The sequence below is a fragment of the Cnephaeus nilssonii genome, assembly GCF_951640355.1.
Source record: "Cnephaeus nilssonii genome assembly, chromosome: 17".
NCBI lineage: Eukaryota > Metazoa > Chordata > Mammalia > Chiroptera > Vespertilionidae > Cnephaeus > Cnephaeus nilssonii.
Genome location: NC_137088.1, coordinates 1,852,753 through 1,875,493, shown reverse-complemented (window position 1 = coordinate 1,875,493; position 22,741 = coordinate 1,852,753). Strand labels below are relative to the sequence as shown.

Here is a 22,741-nt window from a genome sequence, read left to right as displayed (position 1 = left end):
GGGCAGGATGGGTATAATTTAAAAAAAGAAAGAAAGAAAAACCAATATTGGCCACAATGTTGATAAATAGGAATTTGTATACTACTGGTGGAAAACATTTTGTTGGTCCCTCAAAAAATTAAACACAGAATTACCATGTGACCCAGCAATTTTACTCCTAAGTATGTACCCCAAAGAATTGAAAACAAGGTCTTAATTACATGTTCAAGCATGAATATAGCAGCATTCACTATTCATAATACCCAAAAGGTAGAACCAACTCAAAAGTCCATCAACAGGTGACTGGATAAACAAGTTGTGATATACTCATGCAATGGAATATTACTCAGCCATAGAAAGGAATGAAGTACTGATACACGCTACAATGTGAATGAACCACAAAAACATGCTAAGGGAAAAATAGTGCACATTTTGTATGATTCCTTTTTTAAAAAATATATTTTTATTTATTTCAGAGAGGAAGGGAGAGGGGGAGAGAAAGACAAACACCAATGATGAGAAAGAATCATTGATCGGCTGCCTCCCCCAAGCCCCACACTGGGGATCGAGCCCGCAACCTGGGTGTGTACCCTTGACCAGCATCGAACCTGGGACCCTTCAGTCTGCGGCCGATGCTCCATCCACTGAGCCAAATTGGCTAGGGCTATGATTCCTTTCTTTAATCGTCACCCCAGGATTTGTTTTTTCATTGGTTTTAGAGAAAGGAGGGGGGAGAGAGAAGCATCCATCCACTGCCTCTTGTACACGCCTTGACCCAGATCCGAACTTGCAACGTAGGAACGTGCCCTGACTGGGAATTGGACCCGTACGTTTTGGGGCACAGAACGACGTTTCAGCCTGCTGAGCCACCTGACCGGCTGTATGGTTCCTTCTTGTCCATCCTCACCCGAGGATATTTTCCCATTGACTTTTAGAGAGAGAGGAAGGGAGGGAGTGAGATAGAGAGAAAAACATCGATGTGAGAGGGATTGAGCCTGCAACCCAGGCACATGCTCTTGACCAAAATCGAACCTGGGACCCTCCGGTCTGTGGGCCAACGCTCTATCCACTGAGCTAAACCGGCTAGGGCTGTGTGATTCCTTTTGTAGGAAATATCCAGAAGAGGCACATCTCTAGAGACAGAATGTGTGTTGTCAGGGGGCTGGGGTGGGTAGTGATGGTGGGGTGCTCTGCAGGGGTTGTGAAAGGGCTTAGAGAGGGTGGTGCTTGCACAGCTCTTAGTGTTAGAATGCGCTAACTCTTACTGACCTGGCCACTTTGCATGGTTATTTTCATGTTATGTGAATTTTACCTCAATTTTTAAGGAGAATGTATGACAGCACGTGGCTCAGCTATTGTGGGGTTTCGTGGGGAGCTGTGGCCCACCCTCCAGAGCAGCGGTCGCCAGCCTTACGGACCTCACGGACCATCGGTGGTCCGCAGGCCGCCGGTTGGCGACCGCAGCTCCAGAGCGCCGGTTCCGAGTCCCTAAGAAGGCAAACGACACGGCCGTGGGTGAAGGTTACACAGGACCTTTCTCTCCTATTTTTGCAACTCGCCTTGAGTCTATAATTATTTCAAAATAAAAGTTTAAAGGAGAAACAAGGACACGTGATCATGCCTGCCCCATGCCTCGCACTCACAGACTAGCCACCCTCACTGAGTCCTGGGACTCGGCCTCGACTGGCCGCCGAGGACTGCCCCCTGCATCTGCTCTGGGCTGGCAGCGTGGGCGAGAGGGACCCTTCCTCTGGGAGGGGATGGCTCGGGGCCTCGTAGGCACCCCCAGAGGGGCCAGGCTCCACCCAGGGCTGGGATTGGGCCCTGGGCTGAGACCACATAACCTCCTAAGCTCCCACGGCCCCTGGGCTGGGACTGGCTCGGACCTCCGGGTCTCCAAGTCCCTGTCTGGCGGACAGCCAGCAGGCCGGCCAGTCCCCAGGACAAGGAATTCCCATCAGCATTCTGCAGGCAGGAGCCCCTTCAGGCAGGGACCCAGGAGAGCACTGCATCCGGCCCACACGGGGCCGCCCACGACCGCGCTGGCTGCTCTGGGACCAGGTGTTCCGCCCACCTTGCCCGGTGCCCAGGGCCGTGCCCAGGGCCGCGAGGCTTATCTCTGCCAGGCCAGGCTGCCCAGCACCCGCTCCAGACCGGGAACCAGATCAGCCTCCAGTTCCACTTTCATTTTCGATTTCCCTGTGAGGACAGAGGAGCTGAGGGAAGCTGTGCCCGGCAGGTTCTGGCACGGCCCGAGCCTCAGCGCCTGCCCGCACTGAGTCTATAATTATTTCAAAAGTAGCGGGCCTCGGCTGGGGCTCCTGGCAGCTGTGGGCGGGGCGGCTGCCGTCCGGCCCGGCCTCGGGATGGGTGTCCCCGACACCTCCAAGCCCCTGGATGAGGAGCTGTACTCCCGGCAGCTGTGAGGCCCGAGGTGGGGAGGGGGGCGGTGGCCTCTGACTTCTGAGCTCCAACTCGCGGCCCCTTCCTTCCCGTCTGTCCGCAGGTACGTGCTGGGCTTGCCGGCCATGCAGAGGCTCCAGGAGGGGCGGGTCCTGCTGTCCGGCCTGCAGGGCCTGGGCGCCGAGGTGGCCAAGAACCTGGTCCTGATGGGCGTGGGCAGCCTCACCCTGCACGACCCGCAGCCCACCTGCTGGGCGGACCTGGCTGCCCAGGTGAGGTCCCGGGAAGCCTCCCAGACCGGGGTGGGGGGAGTGGAGGGCGGGGGTGCGGCCGGGGCGGGATCTCCTTGCTCAGGCTGGGCTGGGTCTCTCTCCAGTTCTTCCTCTCGGAGCAGGACTTGGCAAGGGGCAGGGCGGAGGCATCTCAAGAAGGAGTGGCCAAGCTCAACGGAGCCGTCCAGGTCTGCGTCCACACAGGCGACATCACCGAGGACCTGCTGCGGGACTTCCAGGTGCACCACCCCCCGCCCCTGCCCCCGGCCCCGGGCCAGCCAGGCCGTCCCCAGCCCTCAGCCCGCTGACCCCGAGGTCCGCCAGGTGGTGGTGCTGACGGCCTCGGGCCTAGAGGAGCAGCTGGAGGTGGGCAGCTGGTGCCGCAAGCACGGAGTCTGCTTCCTGGTGGCCGACACCCGGGGCCTGGTGGGGTGAGTGAGGCTGCCCGCCTGGCTGTCTCGGGGGGCCCCCTCTGATTCCAGTCTCCAGGCCCACCCTCTGTGTCCTCCACCCCGGCCTCCGGACCCGCCCCGCTGACTCCCTCACTCCCGCCCAGGCCGCTCCCAGCATCCTCTCCTGGTCTGGCCCCTAGTGTCCCCAGCCTTCGCCACCATCGTGGTGGCTAACCATGGCACCAACTCAGTGACCCCGTGACCTCTGCCACCCCCACCCCAGGCAGTTGTTCTGTGACTTTGGTGAGGACTTCACGGTTCTGGACCAAACAGAGGAGGAGCCCCTGACGGCTGCCGTCCAGCACATCTCCCAGGTGGGTGCCGGGTGGGCGGAGGGGGGCCGGGCCCGGCCCGCGGAGCGCAGGTCCAGGCACCTCTGAGCCGCGCCCTCCCCCAGGGCTCCCCGGGCATTCTCACGCTGAGGGACGCGGCCGAGGCCCGCTACTTCTGCCACGTGGACGCGGTGACCTTCTCGGGGATCGAGGGCATGAGCGAGCTCAACGGCTGTGCTCCCCGGCCCATCCGCGTGCGGGGTAAGCCGACCCCCCAGGTCCAGGCTCAGCGCCCACGCCCCCCGGGGGACGGACACAGCCTGCTCCTCGGGGACAGGTCCTCCCTCTGCCTCCCTCAGGCTGGGGCGGCGTCAAGGAAACGGATGCAGGATAGGCCGGGGTGTGGGGAAGGACTCGGGTTCAGAGGTCACGCTCACGGGCTGGGTATCCGTCCCCAGAGGACGGGACCTTGGAGATCGGGGACACAGCAACGTTCTCCGGTTACATCCGCGGCGGAGCTGTCACCGAGGTCCAGAGACCCAAGACTGTGAGCCATGTGCGTGCCGGGCGTCTGAGGTGGGGAGCTTGGGAGGCTCCAGGGGCCCCCAGGGTCCGGGGCCTGACCCCGGGCCTCGTGCCCCTGCAGGCGCCCCTGGACGCAGCCCTGCTGCGGCCCCGCGTGGTGGCCCAGAGTCCCCAGGAAGCTCGCCGCGCCCGCTGCCTGCACCAGGCCTTCCGCGCGCTGCACGGGTTCCAGCAGCTCAGAGCCCGCCCGCCCTGGCCCTGGGATCCGGTCAGTGGCCCCCTGGCGCCTCCCCAGCCTCCGTCTCATTGGCGTCTCATCTCCCAGATCCACGCTTCAATCCCAGAGGCAGTTGCCCACTCGGATAAAGGAGAGTGTGGCTCAGTGGTTGGGCGTCGACCTATGAGCCAAGAGGTCACGCACGGTTCGATTCCCCATCAGTGCGCATGCCCAGGTTGTGGGCTTGATTCCCAGCCTGGGGCGTGCAGGAGGCAGCCGATCAATGATTCTCATCATTGATGTTTCTCTCTCTCTTCCTCTCTGAAATCAGTAAATATATATATATTTCTAAATGTATTTTTATTGATTTCAGAGAGGAAGGGAGAGGGAGCGAGAGATAGAAACATCAGTGATGCTAGAGAATCATTGATTGGCTGCCTCCTGCACGCCACCTACTGAGGATCAAGCTTAAACCTGGGCATGTGCCCTTGACCGGAATTGAACCCAGGACCCTTCAGTCCACAGGCCGACATTCTAACCACCGAGCAAAACCAGCCAGGGCAAAAACATATATATATTTAAAATAAATAAATAAACAAAGACATAAATAAATAAATAAAGGCGAGCCTGGGGTCCCCTCCCTCTGCTCGGGCTGTGCCCCAGGGCCATGGGTAGTGCTGGGCATCCTCTCTTGAGGCTGCACAGCCTGGCACCGGGCCCCGTCTGCCCTCCCCCTCGGGCTCGGCTTCCTTTTCTGGGGAACAGGGTGGTGGCTGCCTGCGGGTCTGAGTGGGAGTGGGGTTCAGGCCACGGCTGCTGTGCCCACGGAGCGCTGCCCCCCAGGCCGACGCAGAGGAGGTGGTGCGCCTGGCCCAGGCCCTGGAGCCCCCGCGGGGGGCGGAGGGCGCGGGACAGCCGGGGGAGGAGCCGCTGGACGAAGCGCTGGTGCGGACAGTCGCCCTGAGCAGCGCTGGGGTCCTGAGCCCCATGGCAGCCGTGCTGGGCGCAGTGGCCGCCCAGGAGGTGCTGAAGGTGGGTGCGGGCCCAGGCAGAGGGCGCTGGGAGGGACGCAGAGGTCACTGTGGGTGCCAGGGAGTGCCCCGCGCCAGACAGTGGCCCTGGAGGCTTCACAGCCTGGGTGCAGCGTCCCCCCCCCCACCCTCCGCCCTGATCTGCGGGGTTCGGCCTCCAGGCTCTCTCCAGGAAGTTCCTGCCCCTGGACCAGTGGCTGTATTTTGATGCCCTCGACTGCCTCCCGGAAGATGGGGAGCTCCTTCCCAAGCCTGAGGCCTGCGCGCCGGTGAGAGCCCCGTGGGGCCCACGCCCCATCCAACTCGGGGCCCAAGGTCCTGACCTGGGAAGCCCCGTGGGAGAGGGCCGTGCACAGGGCCAGCGGCGAGCACTGACCAGGGCCGTGTCCCCTAGAGAGGCTGCCGCTACGACGGGCAGATCGCGGTGTTTGGGGCTGGTTTTCAGGAGCAGCTGAGCCACCAGCGCTACCTCCTGGTGAGCGGGGTGAGGGGGCGTGGGGGGCGGCGGCCCGGCCTCTGGCTAAGGCCCTCTGCCGGCAGGTGGGCGCCGGTGCCATTGGCTGCGAGCTGCTCAAAGGCTTCGCCCTCGTGGGCCTGGGGGCCGGGGGCCGCGGGCGCGTGACCGTGGCCGACATGGACCACGTGGAGCGCTCCAACCTCAGCCGGCAGTTCCTCTTCAGGGCCCAGGACGTGAAGGTGAGCCCTGCCCCTCCCAGCACCCCTGTCTCCACTGTGCTCCCCGATGCCCCCCCCCCCCCCAGCGTCCTCTGCTTTCTTCTCAGAGGCCCAAGGCAGAGGTGGCTGCGGAGGCCGCTCGCCGCCTGAACCCCGACCTGCAGGTGACCCCGCGCACCCACCCTCTGGATCCCACGACAGAGCACCTCTACGGGGACAGCTTCTTCTCCCGCGTGGACGGCGTGGCGGCCGCCCTGGACAGTTTCCGGGCGCGTGAGTGCCTGACCTCGGAACTCAGCACCGCCCCCCCCCCCCCCCGCCCCATCCCTGACCCCCTGCTCCCTCCCAGGCCGCTATGTGGCTGCGCGCTGCGCCCACTACCTGAAGCCGCTGCTGGAGGCGGGCACGCAGGGCACCCGGGGCAGCGCCTCCGTGTTTGTGCCCCACGTGACCGAGGGCTACAGGGCTCCGGCCTCCGCCGCTGCTCCGGGGGACGCCCCCCACCCCGTCTGCACCGTGAGGCACTTCCCCAGCTCTGCGGGGCACACCTTGCAGGTGGGGAGCCCCCCCCACCCCGTCCCGCGCTCAGTCCTCAGCGGCAGGCTGTGCCCCGCCTGACCCTCCTGCCCCCCCGCCCCCCCGCAGTGGGCCCGGGATGAGTTCGAGGGGCTCTTCTGTCTGTCTGCCAAGACCATCAACGGCCACCAGCGGTAAGGCCTCCGCCAGTGGAGGGGGCGTCCGGGGGGCCCCAGCTCCAGGGCCTCAGGCTTCGGCTCAGACTCCCCGTCTGTCTGCGCAGGGCCCCGGCCTCGCTGGCAGGCCCCGACCTCGCGGGACCAGGGGTGCCGGCCCTGCCGCGGATGGTGGGCGTCCTGAGACACCGGCCGCGGAGCTGGCGGGACTGTGTGGCGTGGGCCCTCGGCCACTGGCAGCTGTGCTTCGGCTACGGCATCACGCGGCTGCTCAGGCGCCACCCCCCTGACGAGGTGGGTGGTGGGTGCGGGGGGGGCGGGGAGGGGGGCCCGGAGGCGGCGGGCACAGAGGGACCGCCGGGCCCAGCAGCCTCCCTTTCCTCAGGTGCTTCCGGATGGAACGCGTTTCTGGTCGGGACCCAGACAGTGTCCTCAGCCCTTGGAGTTTGATGCCAGTCAAGTGAGTGGGGCCCCGGGGAGCCCCGGAGGGCAGTGCGGCCCCTGAGGGCAAAGGGGCACCTCTGTATCCTGGACAGATGCTGACACAGAGCCGTGTTGGGCACCCGTGGGTGTCCACGTGGCAGGCACTCAGACACACCCCCAGCGGGCGGGGACCACACACGCGCACCCACGCGTGCTCGCTCTTGGCCTGACCGCAGGACACACACCTCCTCTACGTGCTGGCGGCGGCCAATCTGTACGCTCGGATGCACGGGCTGCCGGCCTCACGGGACCCGCCTGCGCTCAGGGAAATGCTGGAGCGGCTGCCGCGGCCGGACCCCCAGCGCCTGGACCCCGTCCTCTCCAGTGGCCTGGCTTCCCCCGAGCTGGGTGAGGGCCCCCGCCCTGCCCACCCCAGCTGCCGCCCACAGGCTTGGTGCTGCCCTCAGTGGAGGAAAGAGGGGGCCGGGGGCCCTGCAGCCAACCCCCCACCACTCAGCGCATCCCCGGGCCCTCTGCAGGCTTCCCGCCCCCACCCTGACCCCATTCCCTTGGCAGGTTTGGTTTTGTTTAGGAAGGGAGAGGGAGAGAGAGAAACCTCAGTGATGAGAGAGAAGCACTGATTGCTGCCTCCTGCACATGCCCTGACCGGGAATGGAACCGTGACCTCCTGGTTCACGGGTCGACGCTCAACCGCTGAGCCACGCCGGCCGGGACACTTGGCAGGTTTTTAAGCAAAAACAGCACAAACCATTGGGCTCTGAAGAGCACTTATCTATGGCCCCAGGTTAGGACAGGGTCATGTAGCACACACACATGCATGCAGACACACACACACACAGACACACACACATGCATGCAGACACACGCACAGACACACACACATGCATGCAGACACACACGCACAGACACACACACACACACACACACACACATGGTGGAGAGGGGACAGCAGCGTTGGTCAGAGGTCTTCCCGGGCAGAGTGCAGGGGACGGAGACGGGCCAAGGACTGTGCCGGTGCCTCCTCCCGACAGGCCCCCGGCAGGAGGAGTGGCTGCGCGAAGCCCTGCAGGACTGGGGCGAGGGCTCCCCGCTGGAGCCGCTGCGGTTTGAGAAGGTGGGAGCCGAGGCGGGAGAGGGCGAGGCGGGGAGGCTGCTGGGGAAGGTCAGGAGCTGAGAAGGCAGCGTGGGGGCCCCCTGGCCTGAGTCCTCTCAGGCAGACCAGGGGCCGCTCCCCTTCCCTCCTCTGCTGAGTGGGGAGCGGTGACATCCACGGACAGAACTGTGGGGAGATCGGGGCCCCCGCCCACGGTCGCCGCAGTGAGGGGCGTGGGCAGTGTTAACGCTCCTGTGACCTGAACCTCCCAGGACGATGACAGCAACTTCCACGTGGACTTTGTGACGGCGGCAGCCAGCCTGCGGGCTCAGAACTATGGGATCCCAGCGGCCACCCGCTCCCAGGTAGCCCTGCCTGCCGGCCCCCCGCGTGGAGGCAGGGGCCCAACCCCGGGCCCACACCCAGGCTCCTGTTGTTGGCAGAGCAAGCGGATCGTGGGCCAGATCATCCCAGCCATTGCCACCACCACAGCGGCCGTGGCGGGCCTGCTGGGCCTGGAGCTCTTTAAGGTGGTGGCTGGGCCCCGGCCCCGCAGCGCCTTCCGCCACAGCTACCTGCGCCTGGCCGCGAACTCCTACAGCCGCTACGTGCCCCGCGCCCCCGCCGTCCACACGGTGAGCCCCTGACACCCACCCACTCCAACCCTGGGCTTCCCCTGCGCCGACCCACAGGCCCGCGCTGGCTTCTGGCTTGCACCAAGACCCGGATCCTTAAGACGCCCTCAGCCCCCTTCCTGCTGCGGGGAAGCCAGACCGGGACCTGTCAGACACAGGAAGTAGCCATCAGCCACCCCCACCGCGCAGCACGCCGCTGCCCTGGGTCTGGGGGAGCGGCAGCTTTAACTCATTAGTGAGCCAGACAGGCCCCAGCCCCCTCCTTCCCAGGAGTGCCCCTGAGGGGGAGGGGGGGGCAAGCAGAGCTAATGTCAGCCTCCGCCTCTGGCCTCAGCCTGCACGGCGGCGAGGGGACCCTGCCCTGCCCCGTCCACACTGAGGTAAAGCACTGGGCTCCTGGCGTCACGGGGGGGCGGGGGGCACAGCCCCGGGATGTGTGTGTCCCTGGCACAGGCTGCGTGCCCTGGGTGGTGTGGCATGGAGGGAGCGTGCTTGCACATCTGTGTGCCAGATGGGAGGCAGGCTCTCCTTCCATGTGGGCTCTCACGCGTGCACGTGAGCACACATGTGGGTGTCCCTGGCTGCTGCGCGTATGTCCCTTGGGGAGCAGGGCTGTGAGGGGCCCTGGCTGTGCCCCGGCTCTGCAGTCAGCTCCTCCTTGGGGCACAGAAGAGGGGGTGGAGAGGATGTCCTCACCCGGGGAGAAGGCAGAGGTCACGGGCTAGCACTGGGGTCCCCCAGGGCACAGCACACAGAGCGGCTTTGTGAGGGGCCCTGCCTCCATGAGCACACAGGCTGCCTTTGTCCATGGGGGAGGGGGAGGGGGAGGGGACAGGATCCCCCATCGCACCTCTGGTCTGTCTCAGCTTGACCCCACTCTATGTTCCGGGGGGTTGGCAGGATCTCACGTCCGGTTTCCTGGCTGCCTGCCACCCTCGGCCCCTCGCTCTGGGCACTAGACCCCCGAGACTCTTGAAACAGGGACGAAGGGGCAGGAAGAGGACGCCTCTGTGGACTGTCCCGCAGGGTCTCCAGGCCAGTGGGTCCCAGGAGACACTACCCGTAGCCCCTGTGCCCAGAGCAGCCCAAGGCCCTGGCAGTGCAGGATGAGGGGGACAGGCTGTACACCCCCTTTCCCAGCTCCCAGGCTGGCATGTGAGGAAGAAGCGGCTTCACTGGAGACTCCCGCCCAGGGGCCGGCTCCCGCTTCCTCAGGAAGCGCCGCCCTCCCTCCTCCACGGCCTGTGGTGGATGCTGCTGTCCCCGTGGGGGCCCCAGGCCCCTTCCTGTGCCGCCCGCATGGGCCTCTGGGCCCGGAGCCCACCTCCCACCCCCACCCCTGGCTGCTGCTTCCTGCTCCGCCAGCCCCTCTAGGGAAGGCCATCCGTGGGAGCTGGGGCGGGAGCTGGGGCGGGAGAGGGTGTTGGTGGGAAGCTCCTCACTCCCCCCCCCCCCCCCGCAGTTCCACCAGCTGACCTGGACCTGCTGGGACCGCCTGAAGGTGCCCGCTGGGCAGCCCGAGAGGACCCTCCAGTCACTCCTGGCCCATCTCCAGGTGTGCCTCCCCTCCCCTCCCCTGCCCCGCCCCCCCCCCTCCCCGCGGCCCGGCCCAGCACCTGACCTCTCCCTCCAGGAGCAGCACGGGCTGCGGGTGAGGATGCTGCTGCTGGGCAGGGCCCTGCTCTACTCGGCAGGGTGGCCGCCTGAGAAGCAGGCCCAGCGCCTGGGCCTCAGGTGAGCCCCCGCCCAGCTCCGCTCGGTCCCTGGAGATGGAGGTGGGGGACTCAGGCCTCTCTCCCGCCCCATCTGGGCCCCTCACACCTACGTGAGGCTTTCTTCCTTCGTGAGGCTTTCTTCCTTCGCCAAATGGAGTCAGCAAACGGGCTGGGGGTGGGGTGAGGCAGAGCCCGCGGAGGGGCCGCCAGGAGCTGCCTGCTCGCAGCCCTGCGCCCCGCTCAGCGCCCCCTTCGGAGCCCACTCCCCAGGGACCGGCGCTTCCTGCCTCCCGCTGCCCCGCCAGCCGCTCCGAAAATAGTTGCAGATGTTTCCTGTCTTGAGTTGCTGCTGCTCCTGGCTGGGCTCCTTCTGGCCCTCGTCCACGGTCCCTCTGCTGCCACGGCTCAGCCCCAATCCCCCCCCCCCCCACACACAGGGTGACAGAGCTGGCCCAGCAGGTGACCGGCCGGCGGCTGCCCGAGCCTGGGCAGCGGGTGCTGGCCCTGGAGCTCAGCTGTGAGGGCGAGGAGGACGGCACCGCGTTCCCTCCCCTGCACTACGAGCTGGGACCAGGCAGCGGCCGCTCCACCCCACCGGGCTCTGCGCGGGGGCCCCCAGTAGCTGCTCAATAAACGCGGCTGCAGAACGTCGCACACACAGAGGCTGGTGACGGAGCCCGGGCAGGGGGGTGACGGGGCGCACAGGGACCCCTGGGGGGGCGCTCTTTAGATTCGCCTGCCCCGGCGGTGCCTCCAGGGCTGGGGCCTCCTCCCAGAGACTCTGGAATCAAGGACAGTCCGGAGCGAGGTCTTTATTGTCCGGGCGGGGGCGGGGCGGGGTCAGAGGTAGCTGACCACGTCGGTACAGATGATGGGCTGGCGGCTGCGGCAGCTCATGAGGGCGGCGAAGCGGGAGGCGTCCGTGGGCAGCTCGGGCTCGGCTCGAGGCGGGCACGACAGGCGCTTCCCCGCCACCGCTGCCCGGCGGGCCCTGGCCAGCTGGCGCCGCAGCTGCTCGGAGAGGCCCAGCAAGAACTGGGGGGGCCGAGCGCGGGCACGGGGCGCCCCGGTGCGGTCCCCCTCGCCGGCCGCCTCGGGCAGCTCCATCCAGTTGTGCACCAGGTCGGCGAAGCAGTTGTCGCCCAGCACCAGGGGCTGGCGGCTCCGGCCCCTGCTCAGCAGGGCCGCTGTCCAGTCCTCGGCGTCCAGGCCCCGCCAGTGCTCCAGGCAGGCGTCCGGGGTGGACTTGGGCCGTGGCCGGTGGGCAGGGGGCGCCCTGGCCACGGGGGCCCCGCCGGGCAGGGGGAGGCCGCTGGCGGAGAGGCGCTGTCTGTGGGGGCGCCACGCGGGGGGTGCAGGGCGCCGGAGGGCAGGCGGCCCTTCCTCTGGCCAGGTGCTGCCCGACACCTCGGAGAAGCCTGAGTCCCAGTCCACGGCGGGCTCCCGCGGGCCCTCCCAGGCCCCCCGGCTGTCCCCGCTCACCACGCCCTCCTCCTCCTCTTCCTCCGCACCGCAGACCGAGTCCTCTTCCAAGGCGTCTGAGGCCCTGAGCCGGGGGTGGACCCCCGGGCCGGGTTTGGGGGGTGGCGGAAGGGGGCCAGGCATTGGGGGTGAGCCCGTGTCCCGGCCACACGGCTGTGGAGGAAGAGAGGGCAGAAGTCGGAGGGGCAGTGCTTGCCACCCCTCCCGGCCTGGCCAGGCCCATCCCAGAACAGAGGGCCCGGGGCGGCAGCAAGGCCTCCGGGGGCACAGGGCACGGGGCGCTGGCACACGGAGCTCCCGGCTCCGGGAGCGGCCTGGTGGCAGTCGGCAGGCTGCGGCACGCAGAGCTGGGCAAGTCAGCACCCGCCACCCACGGGCGGGAGGCAGGTTGCGGGGCAGGAATCGGGAAGTAGGGCCTGCTCAGGGCTGGGGGTTGGGGTGGAGCATCCCGTGCATTTGAGGGACTCAGCCCCCCAAAGCCCACAGAGCCCTCGCCAGGCGGGGTAGAGCGAGGAGGTGCAGGCAAACCTGGGAAGGGGCGTCCGCGGCAGCCCCAGCGCCTCTTGGTCCCTCAAGCCCCAGTTCATCCCAAAGGAAGCGTCTGTCCCCATCCCCCCCCGCCCCCTCCGCCGCCCGCAGCATGGCCAGCTGGGCCGCTGTTACTTGATGCCCAGCGCAGCTCCCAACCGTCCGAAACCCGACGCGGGCCATCTGGGCCACCCGGGCCGCTCCGCCCCTATCCCGCTTGGGACGGGCACTCGGAACGGCCCCCCACCCGCTGTCGTTCGGGCCGACGGGGCCGCGCACCCCGCACGCGTCCCTAAGAGTCACACCGCATCCGAGCCTCACCAGTTCCCCGCGGAGCTGGCCCAGGAAGCTGTCAAGCCGAGCGCTGTGCATCCCGCGCCGGGGCCCCCGCCAGGCCTGCCGGGTCCCCTGCGAACTCCGGCGGGAGCGGCCGGGTGGGGGGCCCGCGGGCCAGCGGCGCCCTCGCCTCTGCCCAGCGCCGCCGCTCCTCGCTCCCGCCGCCGCCGCCGCCGCCGGCGCTGCCCCAACATCTGGCGGCCTCGCCCCACCCCTGGCGCCGCAGCCAATGGGCCGGGGCGGGGCTGGCGTGGCCCCGCCCCCAGGGCGGGCCGGGCGGGTGAGCGCCACGCCCACTGCCCGCTCGGCTCCAGCTCCGTGGGGGGCGGGGCCGCTGGCAGCCGGCGGGTCCGGCCGGGACTCCCCGACGCCCCGGGCGGCTGAGCTCACTCTGGTTTGCTGCGTGACCCAGAACAAGTGGCTCCCCCACGGTAGCCTCAGTTTCCCCATTTGTACCGAGACGGAACTTCGGTTCCTCCCGCAGGGGCCCCTGGAGCGCGCGGTCGCCCGGCTGCGCCCTCGTGCGGGCAGAGTGAGCCCGACCCCCCGGAACCCGCTCCCGGGGCGCCGGGACAATCCCTGGAAGCGATGGTTGGGCCCGGCCCCTCGGAGGACTCGGCAGCCAGCAGGGGCCGTGGCGGCAGCACCGGGGAGGACCCTCACCAGGGCCGGCCCCGCCCTCTCCTGCCCGCGTCCGGGCCCAGCTGGGCCGGGCCGCCCTCTAGTGGGGAGCGCGCGGTGAACGGCGATTCCTGCGGCGACATCTGCATCCCCCCGCCCCCCCCACTACAGACTGAGGGGTGCCGGGGTCAGGGTGGCGCTCTCCCGTGGGAACGGCAGCGCCGCGCCAGGATTTCGGGCTGGGGTCAAGGACACTGTCCAACTGGAGACAGACCGACCAGTCAGCAGCCAGAAAAGGCCGGCCATGCGGGCAACGGGCCGACGGGAGCGGGGGCGCCGAGGGTCTGGAGGAGCCATGCTGGGCGGGGAAGAAGAGGGGCCTTCGAGGCAGAGGGGCCGGCCAGGTACAGGCCCGGGAGGACGGAGTGGACAGGCCTTCACACCAGGGAGGCCCACGATGTCCATGGTGGCCGTGGCTGGGAGAGTGCAGAGGTCAGCCAAACCAGCCCCCGGCAGCCTTAGGAATCCATTCAGAGGCTTTGTTCTTTTTTCTTTTTGTTTTTTAATATATTTTTATTGATTTCAGAGAGGAAGGGAAAGGGAGAGAGAGCGAGAGAGAAACATCAATGATGAAAGAGAATCATTGATCGGCTGCCTCCTGCACGCCCCACACTGGGGATGGAGCCCACAACCCGAGCATGTGCTCTTGACTGGAATCGAACCATGGATCCTTCAGTCCCCAGGCTGACGCTCTATCCACTGAGCCAAACCAGCTAGGGTGGAGGCTTTGTTCTTGGGCACTGGGCAAGTCTGAGCAGGCAATGCCCTGGGCTGGCTCCTGTTGAGGGGATCCCCGCTGTTTGGGGAGAACCACTCTGTAATCAGAGTGGAGGCTCCTGCCCTCATTCAGCATGGGCGGGGAGGGCCTGGGCCTCAGTGGGGCTGATGAAAAAATGGGGGTCACTATGGGGTATGTTTTGAAGCTAAAATCAGGCCTTGGTGAGGCGTGAATATGAGCAGGGAAAGACAGCATCAAGCATGACTCCTGGGTTTCTGGCCCGAACGTCTGGTTGGAAGGGATTGTCGTGAATTGATCCAGGAAAGACTGGAGAAGAGTGGGTTTGCGAGGAAAATCAAAGCACCGTTGGTGGACATGTCACTCTTGAGGTGCCTGTTAGACATCTATCCATCGAGGGGAGGCGCGGGTCAGCCTCGGGGTGTGTGGCTCCAGAGTCTGGGCGAGAGATCAGCACCGAAGCCTTGGCTGGGAGGCAGAGCGAGTGGATGGTACTCAAGGCCAGGGGCCCGGATGTGATAGCAAAGGGGAGTTCAGAAGTCAGGACTGCGCCCGGAGCACCCCGCCGGGTGGAGGTAGGAAGATGAAACAGAACCTGTACCAACAAATGGACAATTCTTTTTTAAAAAAATGTTTATTGATATCAGAGAGGAAGAGAGAGAGAGAAACATCAATGATGAGAGAGAATCATTAATCAGTGCCTCCCGCACACCCCACACTGAGGACCGAGCCTGCAACACAGGCATGTGCCCTGACTGGGAATCAAACCGGGACCTCCTGGTTCATAGGTGGATGCTCAACCACTGAGCCACACAGGCTGGGCCAAATGGACAATTCTTAAAGGTACAGCTCAATAAATATTAAAACCTGTAGACACGTGTGCATCTGTCACCCAGATCAAGATGTAGGACACCTCCCGCTCCAGGAGGCTCTCTGTGCCCCTCCGGATACCCCCAAGATACCTGCTGCTTGATCTCTATCACCAAGGGTTCCTTTGCTTGACAGGTAAACAGCTTCTGAGAGATTCTGTTGGTGGCTGGGCTCAGATTTTGTAGGCCGAGAACCTTCTGACGGGGATGGCAGCTGGAGTTCAGACTCCACGGTTAGCCCGTCGTGGGCCCAGTGTTCCTGGGTACCGTCTTGTTCCGTCCGAGGACTGCGTGACCCATTCTTCCCTGAGCTGTTTCCGCATCTGAAGCTGCTTCTCCCCTCACACCTCCTTCGGGCTGTAGTAATGAACGGAGGAAATCCGATGAAAAAACGGGGTTTTACAGGCCTCTGGACGCCTGTCTGGAGTCTAGGGCTCAGTCAGGGGGGGTACGGGGTGGTGGGTGGGGCTACAACCTGGGAGGCCCAGGAGTCCCGCCTACCCAGTGTGTTTGAGCAACTCACCTGGCAACAGGTGGGCCCCACAAAGGCAGCTGGCTTCCCGAGCCTCCTCCGCTGCCGGCGTCTGCAGGTTCGCTGCCCGGGCATCCAGCTGGCGCTATGGTGCCGTTCAGGCCCCTGGCAATTCTTCTGGCTCTGGTTGTCTCTGGTGAGGAGCTGGTGGGTGGGGAGCCCCGTTCTCCCCCTTGCACACACTCCGCGTGGAGGCCTGACCCTTCTCAGATTAGCTGCCCTGGAGGGGAGGGCTGGGGCTGAACTCCGACCCTCTTTCCTACCTTGGCTTCCTCCTCAGCCAAGTCCGCGCCCCCAACCTGTGCCATGAGCTGACCTAGGGCCGGATGTGGGGGCCGTGCCCAGGGCCTGTGGCAGAAGGGTAGAGCTGTGCTCCTGGGCGGGGCTCCGTGTGCCGGGCCCTCCGGCCTGACTGCCTCTCCCGCCCAGACCTCCGCTGCCTGCCCTGGTTCGTCAATGTCTCCGAGAGCGCGGGGCCTGGCACCACGCTGTGGTCTTTCTTCTTCAACTGCTCCTCTCGCACGCCCACCCTGAAGCTGCTCCAGGTGCAGCCAGCCAGCCCCTTCTTCAACCCCCCCAGCCTGGCCAGGTGGCAGGGGCTCTATGTGGGACAGGTAGGGTCGGGGAACAGCTGGAAGCAGGCGGGGAGGGCAGACCTCCATTCACAGAGCCAGAGGTGGTGCCGGGGGAGGGAGCCAGCCCCAGCAGGCCCCGCTCACCTGCCACAGCTGACCCTGAGCAGCTCCGCCCGGCTGGATGCCCTGGCTGTGAACCACTATGAGCTGCGGCTGCAGGTGACGTGTGGCAGCGAAGTGATCGAGGGGCCACTCTCTGTGAACGTGCAGCGGGACCCTGACCGTGCCCAGTGCACTGGCCGGTTTGTCAGCCCAGGTGAGGCCAGGGGCGGCAGGCAGGGGCGGGGTGGGCAGGCATGGCCTCAGCACAGCCTCCCTGGTCTCCCCTGGGCAGCTGGGGAAGTCATCCAGGTGCCGGAGACAGTCACACCTGGGGCTCGGCTCTACACTTTGCTCCCAGGCCTGGAACTCCGGGGAGCCCAGGTGAGCCCAGCAGGTAGGCAGTGTGTGTGTTGGGGGGCAAGGGGGGGGCAGAATGGAGGCGGCTCAGGGAGCCCAGGCTCAGCCCCTGCCTGGCCAGGCATGGCCTGCAGAGGGAGCCTTTTGCGCAGCTGAGTCTCTGCAGGGTACACGCTCATGGAGAGGGCCGTGACCATGGCTGTTGCCACAGGAACCTCTCAGGGGCGAGTTCCTCAAGCTCTCTGTGTTCTGAGTTCTCCATGAAAATTCTGTATCACTTTTGTAATGCAAATAATAATAAAATAAAAAATAAAAAATGCAGTTAAAACACACACTCAATAAATGGTTTAAAAACAGAAAGGATTGAGGATCAGGGCCAAGGGGCCAGGCGAGGGTAAGCGTCGGTGTCAGGGGCCTGGGAGGGTTGGGTGTGGGCAGGTACCTGCTGGGCAGTTGGGGATTTTGACAGGGGTGCCTGGGGCACTGGGGCTGGGGACCCCAACATCTCTGTCCGCTTAGGTGAACATCACCAGTGCCCAGGACCCGCCATACTTCCCCGGACCTTTCTCCATCAGTGGGCAGGGCTGGCTGCAGGCACCCCCCCAGGGCCTCAGAGGCCAGGCTCCAAAGGTGAGCATGACTCGGGACCTGGGGATGCCCAAGGGCTGGGCATACAGTGGGCAGAGCCACCAGCTTCTGGAGACTTGCTTGCTCTTGGCCTCCTGGGCCTCCTCCCAGGCCCAGGCTGCGCCCGCACCCGCACCCCAGGCTGGCCGCCCCCACCGCGGCCTGGGTGGGCGCTGAGCTCTGCGTTCCAGAAGGAAGCGGGGTCCCTGGCTCTGGGAGCCCAAGGTGCCTCGAGGAGGAGGAAGTGCTCAGAGCAGCCACACAGGGAGAGCCCGTCCGGGTGAGGCGGCCAGTGCCCCTGAGGGCAGTCGGGAAGTTCCTTCTTTAAAACTCCTGAGGCTTAGGGACCGGCTCTTAGCAACTCTCCGCTGGCGGTCCTATCGTGAATGCCTCAAACATGACCCTTTGGGGGCTGCTTGCACCGTAATAGAAGGGTTCATGGCCCACGAATGGGACTGAAAGGAATGTGTCAGCAGAGAGCCCCGTCCTGGAGGAGAGGATGTTGGGGCTCCTTGCGGAGGTGGGGGGAGGAGGGGGGTCTGCGTCCTGGGAGAAGCACCCCGTTCCCTTCCGGTGCGGTGTGCCCGCAGCTCTTCCGGCTCCAGGTGCTGCTGACCTTGGGGCGCGGCCGCAGCTGCCGCGGGGTGCTGACCGTGAGGGTCCTGCCTGCCCCCTCCAGCCGGCTCTCCTTCGCGTAAGGCTCCCGCCCGGGGCGCGCCGCGGGGAGGGGGCTGCTGTGGGGCTCGGCCGGCTGGAGTGAGGGAGTCCCAGCGGAGGGGCCTGGTCTGCCTGGGGGGGGGGGGGGGCAGGACCGGCGGAGCCAGCGCCCTGTGGTTTAGGGAGCGGAGCCTGAGCGTCTCGGTCCCCGAGGACCTGGCCCCCGGGAGCGCCGTGGCGCGGGTCCGGGCGCGGGGCGAGGACGTGCGCTACGAACTCCTGGGGCCGCGCTTCTCCATCGGACACGGTGAGGGGCGCGCGGGGTTGGGGGTACGGGTTGCTCTGCGGGGTGGTCCGGGGGTGTTCGCACTGCCTACCCGCCTCTGAGGAACAGGGCTGGGCCGCGTTGGGGGCGAGCCTCGGAGCAGGCGACGGGTGGCCGGCTCAGCGCTCCGGGGGGCCGGGCCGGGGACCCCCGCGCCGGGGGCGGCGCCGAGCCCTGCGTCCCCCACCCCCTCCCCGCCCAGCCGACGGCGTGGTCCGGACCTCCGCGCCCCTGGACCTGGCGCGGGCCGGCGCGGCGGTCACCTCGCTGCAGGTGCGGGCCTTCGAGCGGCTGCGGCCGGGGCCCAGCGTCCAGCTGGATCTCACCGTGAACGTGACTCCGGTCAACCGCTGGCCCCCGCGCTGCCTCCCGGCGCTGCTGCTGTGAGTCCGCCAGCCCGGCCTCGGCCTGGGGGCGCCGGCCACAGCCCCGCCCGGCCGGACCCCGCCCTGCGCTCTGCTCCCAGGACTCGGATCCCCGAGACCGCGCCCGTGGGCACCGCGCTGGGCACCTTCACCTGCGAGGACCCCGACTCCCCCGGCTCCACCCTCCACTACCAGCTGCGGGCCCACAGCCCGCGGGGCCTGGCCAGCCTCCGCCTCCGCGACCGGGTTCTGGAGGTGCTGCCCGCGCCAGGCCCCCCGCAGGGCGCTTGGGAGGGGTGGGGGCAGGGGCTGGGAGAGCCCGCGGGGTGAAGGACATGGGGAGCCTCCCCGCGTGGCAGCCCGGAAAACAGGGGTCGGGGGAATGTGGGTGCCCCGCGAGGCGGCCCAGGGTGGCTCCGGCGCTCACAGGCGGCCCCTCCCGCAGGTGAACGCCACCCTGGACTGCGACGCGCCCGGCGCCTGCTTTCAGCTCGCGGCCTCCCTCCTGGTGCTGGATGGGGGGCAGCCCCCCATGAGCAGTGAGCGGCGGCAGGCTGGCGGCCAGGACAGGCGGTTCTGCCCCCCGGTCCTCTCTCCGGATAGGGTCCTCCTCCTCCCCCCAAACTGGAGGGCTGTTTGTCTCCATTTCGCACGGGGGCGAGGGGGGGGGCATCTCTTTCCTCTCTTAGCCGCTCCCTCCCACCAGACGCCTCTCTCTTTAGACGGCCCCCCCCCCCCCCCCCCGCAAGGGCAGGGACACGTCTCCCCCAGCCCTTCCCAGGCCAGCGCCCTGACTGTTTACGGCCTCCAGCTGAGGTGCCAGTCCTGGTGACGGTGACGCCTGTCAACGAGTTCTCCCCGACCTGTGTCCCTCGAACATTCCGGGTCCGCGAGGACGCAGGGCCCCGTACCCTGCTGGGCTCCGTGGTGGGCGCGGACAGGGACTACCCACACGACGGCACGGAGTTCCACACCCCCGGCGGGCCGGCCGCCTTTGCTGTGGACCGGCTCAGCGGTACCTCCCCGGCGGGCTGGGGTGCAGGGTGGAGGCAGAGTGGACTGCAGGCTGAGGCCACGGTCACGGCCGTCCCTTCCAGGGGAGGTTCGCCTCCTGGGGCCGCTGGACTACGAGCAGCAGAGGCTGCACCGGCTCACCGTCCTGGTGACCGACCACGGCCAAGGCCAGGGCCCTGCGCAGCCCCGCTCCGGCTCCTGCACCATCGCCGTCGAGGTGGAGGTGAGCGAGCCCCGAGGCCTTGTTCAGATCGCCCTCTGGCTCTCTGAGTTCTCACTCCGTGCCTCAGTTTCTTCCATCGGTTGGCTGGAGGGGGAGGGCTCGTGTGGAAAGCTTTGTGGCCTGTTGCCCAGACCCAGGCCCTGGCTGTGGCGGGAGGAGGCGGGAGGCGGCGGGAGGAGGCTGAGGAGGCTGAGGGTGGCCTGGGCTTTGGGGAGCAGTGACCTGGCTACCTGCCTGCAGGATGTGAATGACCACGCCCCCGAGTGCGAGCCCCCGTTCCAGGAGCTCGCCGTCCACACTTCCCCGGGCAGCAGCACGGAGGTGACCACGGTGTCATGTCGGGTCCCCCAGGAGCCACAGCGCCTGGCCTTCTCCTACAGCATCGTGGGAGGTGAGGCCCGGCCACCAGGGTGTGGGAGAGGAGCCGGCCAGGCCAGCCATGGTCCCCTCCTCCTGCCGCTGCTCTCAGGGGACGGTCAGGGCCGCTTCCGCCTGCAAGGCGCCGCCCTGCTGCACGAGGACCTCCCGTCGGGGCCGCCCCCCCCAGAGCAGCCCCAGACCTACGAGCTCTGGATCCGCGTGGCCGACGCAGGCCCCTCCACCCCCCACCTCAGCACCACAGCCACCGTCATTGTGCATCTGGTCCCCCCAAGGGCCAGCACAGCGGCCACCAGCACCAACGGCGCCACCGTGAGGGGCCCCGGGCCCGTGCGGGTGGGAGAGGCTCCTGGTGGGTGAGGAGACCCAGCTGTCCGGGCGGAGCCTGGGGGAAGGCCTCCCAGAGGGTGCACAGAGCAATTCCAGAGCAAACCTGGGGTGTGGGTGCCAGGCCTTGAGGGGCTCGAAGGCGGGTGCCCGGGCGTCCGGGCAGGGCAGGATGAGGCTGTGCCCATCTCAGGTGCCTGCGGTGATGACGCCCCTGCTTGTGACCCACACGGAGCCTTTCTGGCAGCCGGAGCCCTGGTTTGTGGCGGTGCTGACGGTGACCGGCGCCCTGCTCCTGGCCCTGGGCTGGCTCCTCAGCAGGCATCTCCGGGGGTAGGGGCTCCTGCCTCCCCCAGCCCATGCCTGGGCCCCACCTGTGAGAGGCGGCTGCAGCCAAGCTTTGATAGCAAAGCCCCTGCGGCGAGCAGACAGACTGACAGTCAGGGAGCTGCTCGTCCAGAGGGTGCAGTCAGAGGCGCAGAGGCCAGGGAAGGAAGCTGTCCCCAGGGCTGGCAGAGCCCAGGCTTGGCACGGGATGGGCATGGAGGCGGCCCAGGCGTGGCCTCCCAGTGTGTGGTGCCTGGGGCATTGACCCTCTTCCTTACCCCTGCCCTCCACGGAGACCTCCAAGTTCCTTGTGGGCACAGAACTGAACCCAGGAGACGCGGGGTAGCGATGTGGACGCGGTATACAGGCACCGGCTCACCCCAACGCGAAGGGGAGATGAATGGCGCTGGCGCCTGGGGCCAGCGGGCCTGCGCCCTCACGCTCGGCCCTCCCTCCTGGCATTTCAGATGGGCCCAGGGGCTGCGGGCACCGAGCAAACCAGCCCAGGCGCTGCTGCTAACCAGGTCAGCCTCCTGCACACCGCGGTGCCTGCAAGTCCGTCACCAACTCGGCTGAGGCCCAGAGCCTCATCCTGCGGTCCTGCTCTTACTTTGCTCCAGTATCCAGGGAACGGAGGGGTCCTCTGAGGGGTTCATGGAGGCGCCCAGGATGGAGACACCCCGGATGGAGACGCCCGAGGCACCCAGCAGCATCATGAGCCTGGTATGTCAACCCCCTCCGGCGCAGGGGGCACAGAGGCTGCTGGGAGCACTGCCCGCCAGCCCTGCCCCCTGCCCTGTGGATGGCTACCCGGGTCGGGACGCAGGCGGGCGCTGGCCCCGGGACAGGCTCCCCGCACGTGCCTCTGTTTTTCCACAGCAACATTTCGATGGCAGAGCCCAGGACTCCCGTGAGCCCCCTCTTCCCAAACCAGTCCCCTCCCGGACCGCTTCCTCTCATTCCCCATCTCAGCATCTCCTCCTACCACCAGGCACCCACCATCCACTCTTTCCCTGAATGGGGTCTCACCCCCACTCACCTTCCAGCCAACGTTTGTCAAACAGCTTGGGGACCGGGAAATAGAGGACTCAGAGCCGGGGCAGGGAGGGGAGGTGGGGAGGGGAGAGGCTCCATGGTGACCAGTGAGTTCTGGCAGTCTCACCTGGCCCTGGCTCAGGGGAGCTGCTGTCCAGTTTCGGGGAACCAAGGATGCTTCCCGTGCGTTTGCGCTGGACCTCAAAGAATTTCCTGAGAAAGGAGGGGCGGGGGACAGGTTGGGTCAAGCGGAAGGGGGCTTCCCGCCCGGAGTCCCGGGGGAGGGAGCCGTTCTGCCGGGGCCAGCAGCGTCTCCTCTCTCTGACCCTCTGCGCTCAGGGACAGGCAGGGACTACCTGTTCAACACGCGCACGGGCGCCTGGCGCTGGCTCTGAGCCACGGAGCTGCTTCGCTGCGTGGGAATTTCTTCACGTGATCCCGGGCTGTGTCTCCAAGTTGATTCAATAATAAACAAAATTACAAACAGCAAAGTCCCAGCCTTGTCGCCCACCCGTGGGAGGAGCGCTGAGATCTGTGCTTCCTTGTTCTCCGTGGAGACCGCCCGCCTCATGGGAACACCGGGGCGGAGGAAGGTGCGTTTTGGGGAGGCGATGTCCAGGGCGCTGATGGCCCGATTAACGCTCAGCGGAGCCGCCTGTCCTGTGGGCACGGGGGCTGTTCCCTCCAGGAGAGGCGGGCGCGCTGGGGCAGCTTGCCTGCGTGGGGGCGGCTTTCCCGGGAGGGATGGGAGCTTCCGCACCGAGGGGGGGTTGGTGCAGAGTAGAGAACGCTGCATGGATGGCCGTGGAGGGGTCGCCAGCTCTCTTCTGAGGGGTGGTTCCCGTTAAAAAAATATATAT

General features: G+C 66.6%; 3 protein-coding genes across 3 annotated transcripts; 2 read left to right on the top strand and 1 right to left on the bottom strand.

Moving 5' to 3' along the window:
• The first annotated feature begins 2,007 nt into the window (after positions 1 to 2,007).
• Positions 2,008 to 11,138, top strand: UBA7 (ubiquitin like modifier activating enzyme 7). Its single transcript, XM_079795511.1, has 24 exons — positions 2,008 to 2,401; positions 2,486 to 2,654; positions 2,759 to 2,893; positions 2,979 to 3,085; positions 3,330 to 3,420; positions 3,504 to 3,639; positions 3,837 to 3,934; positions 4,025 to 4,171; positions 4,964 to 5,152; positions 5,313 to 5,420; positions 5,546 to 5,626; positions 5,692 to 5,847; positions 5,934 to 6,099; positions 6,176 to 6,381; positions 6,472 to 6,536; positions 6,626 to 6,812; positions 6,904 to 6,978; positions 7,178 to 7,349; positions 7,994 to 8,076; positions 8,328 to 8,420; positions 8,499 to 8,690; positions 10,153 to 10,245; positions 10,324 to 10,424; positions 10,843 to 11,138. Exons 1-24 carry the CDS (start codon positions 2,346 to 2,348, stop codon positions 11,036 to 11,038), a joined length of 3,102 nt encoding a protein of 1,033 aa, XP_079651637.1. The 5' UTR covers positions 2,008 to 2,345; the 3' UTR covers positions 11,039 to 11,138.
• A 63-nt stretch (positions 11,139 to 11,201) lies between these two features.
• INKA1 (inka box actin regulator 1) lies at positions 11,202 to 12,802 on the bottom strand. Its single transcript, XM_079795512.1, has 2 exons — positions 12,737 to 12,802; positions 11,202 to 12,040 (listed from the first exon to the last, which is right to left on the bottom strand). The coding sequence occupies exons 1-2, from the start codon at positions 12,785 to 12,787 to the stop codon at positions 11,246 to 11,248; spliced, it is 846 nt and encodes a 281-aa protein (XP_079651638.1). The 5' UTR covers positions 12,788 to 12,802; the 3' UTR covers positions 11,202 to 11,245.
• Positions 12,803 to 15,656: 2,854 nt separating this feature from the next.
• CDHR4 (cadherin related family member 4) lies at positions 15,657 to 22,276 on the top strand (the record flags this gene model as incomplete). Its single annotated transcript, XM_079795040.1, has 19 exons — positions 15,657 to 15,705; positions 15,999 to 16,183; positions 16,298 to 16,460; positions 16,539 to 16,627; positions 17,123 to 17,233; positions 17,821 to 17,924; positions 18,070 to 18,194; positions 18,415 to 18,595; positions 18,679 to 18,832; positions 19,023 to 19,116; positions 19,389 to 19,592; positions 19,675 to 19,814; positions 20,055 to 20,205; positions 20,284 to 20,504; positions 20,713 to 20,852; positions 21,314 to 21,370; positions 21,467 to 21,569; positions 21,726 to 21,756; positions 22,221 to 22,276. The coding sequence occupies 19 exons, from the start codon at positions 15,657 to 15,659 to the stop codon at positions 22,274 to 22,276; spliced, it is 2,358 nt and encodes a 785-aa protein (XP_079651166.1).
• Positions 22,277 to 22,741: the final 465 nt, after the last annotated feature.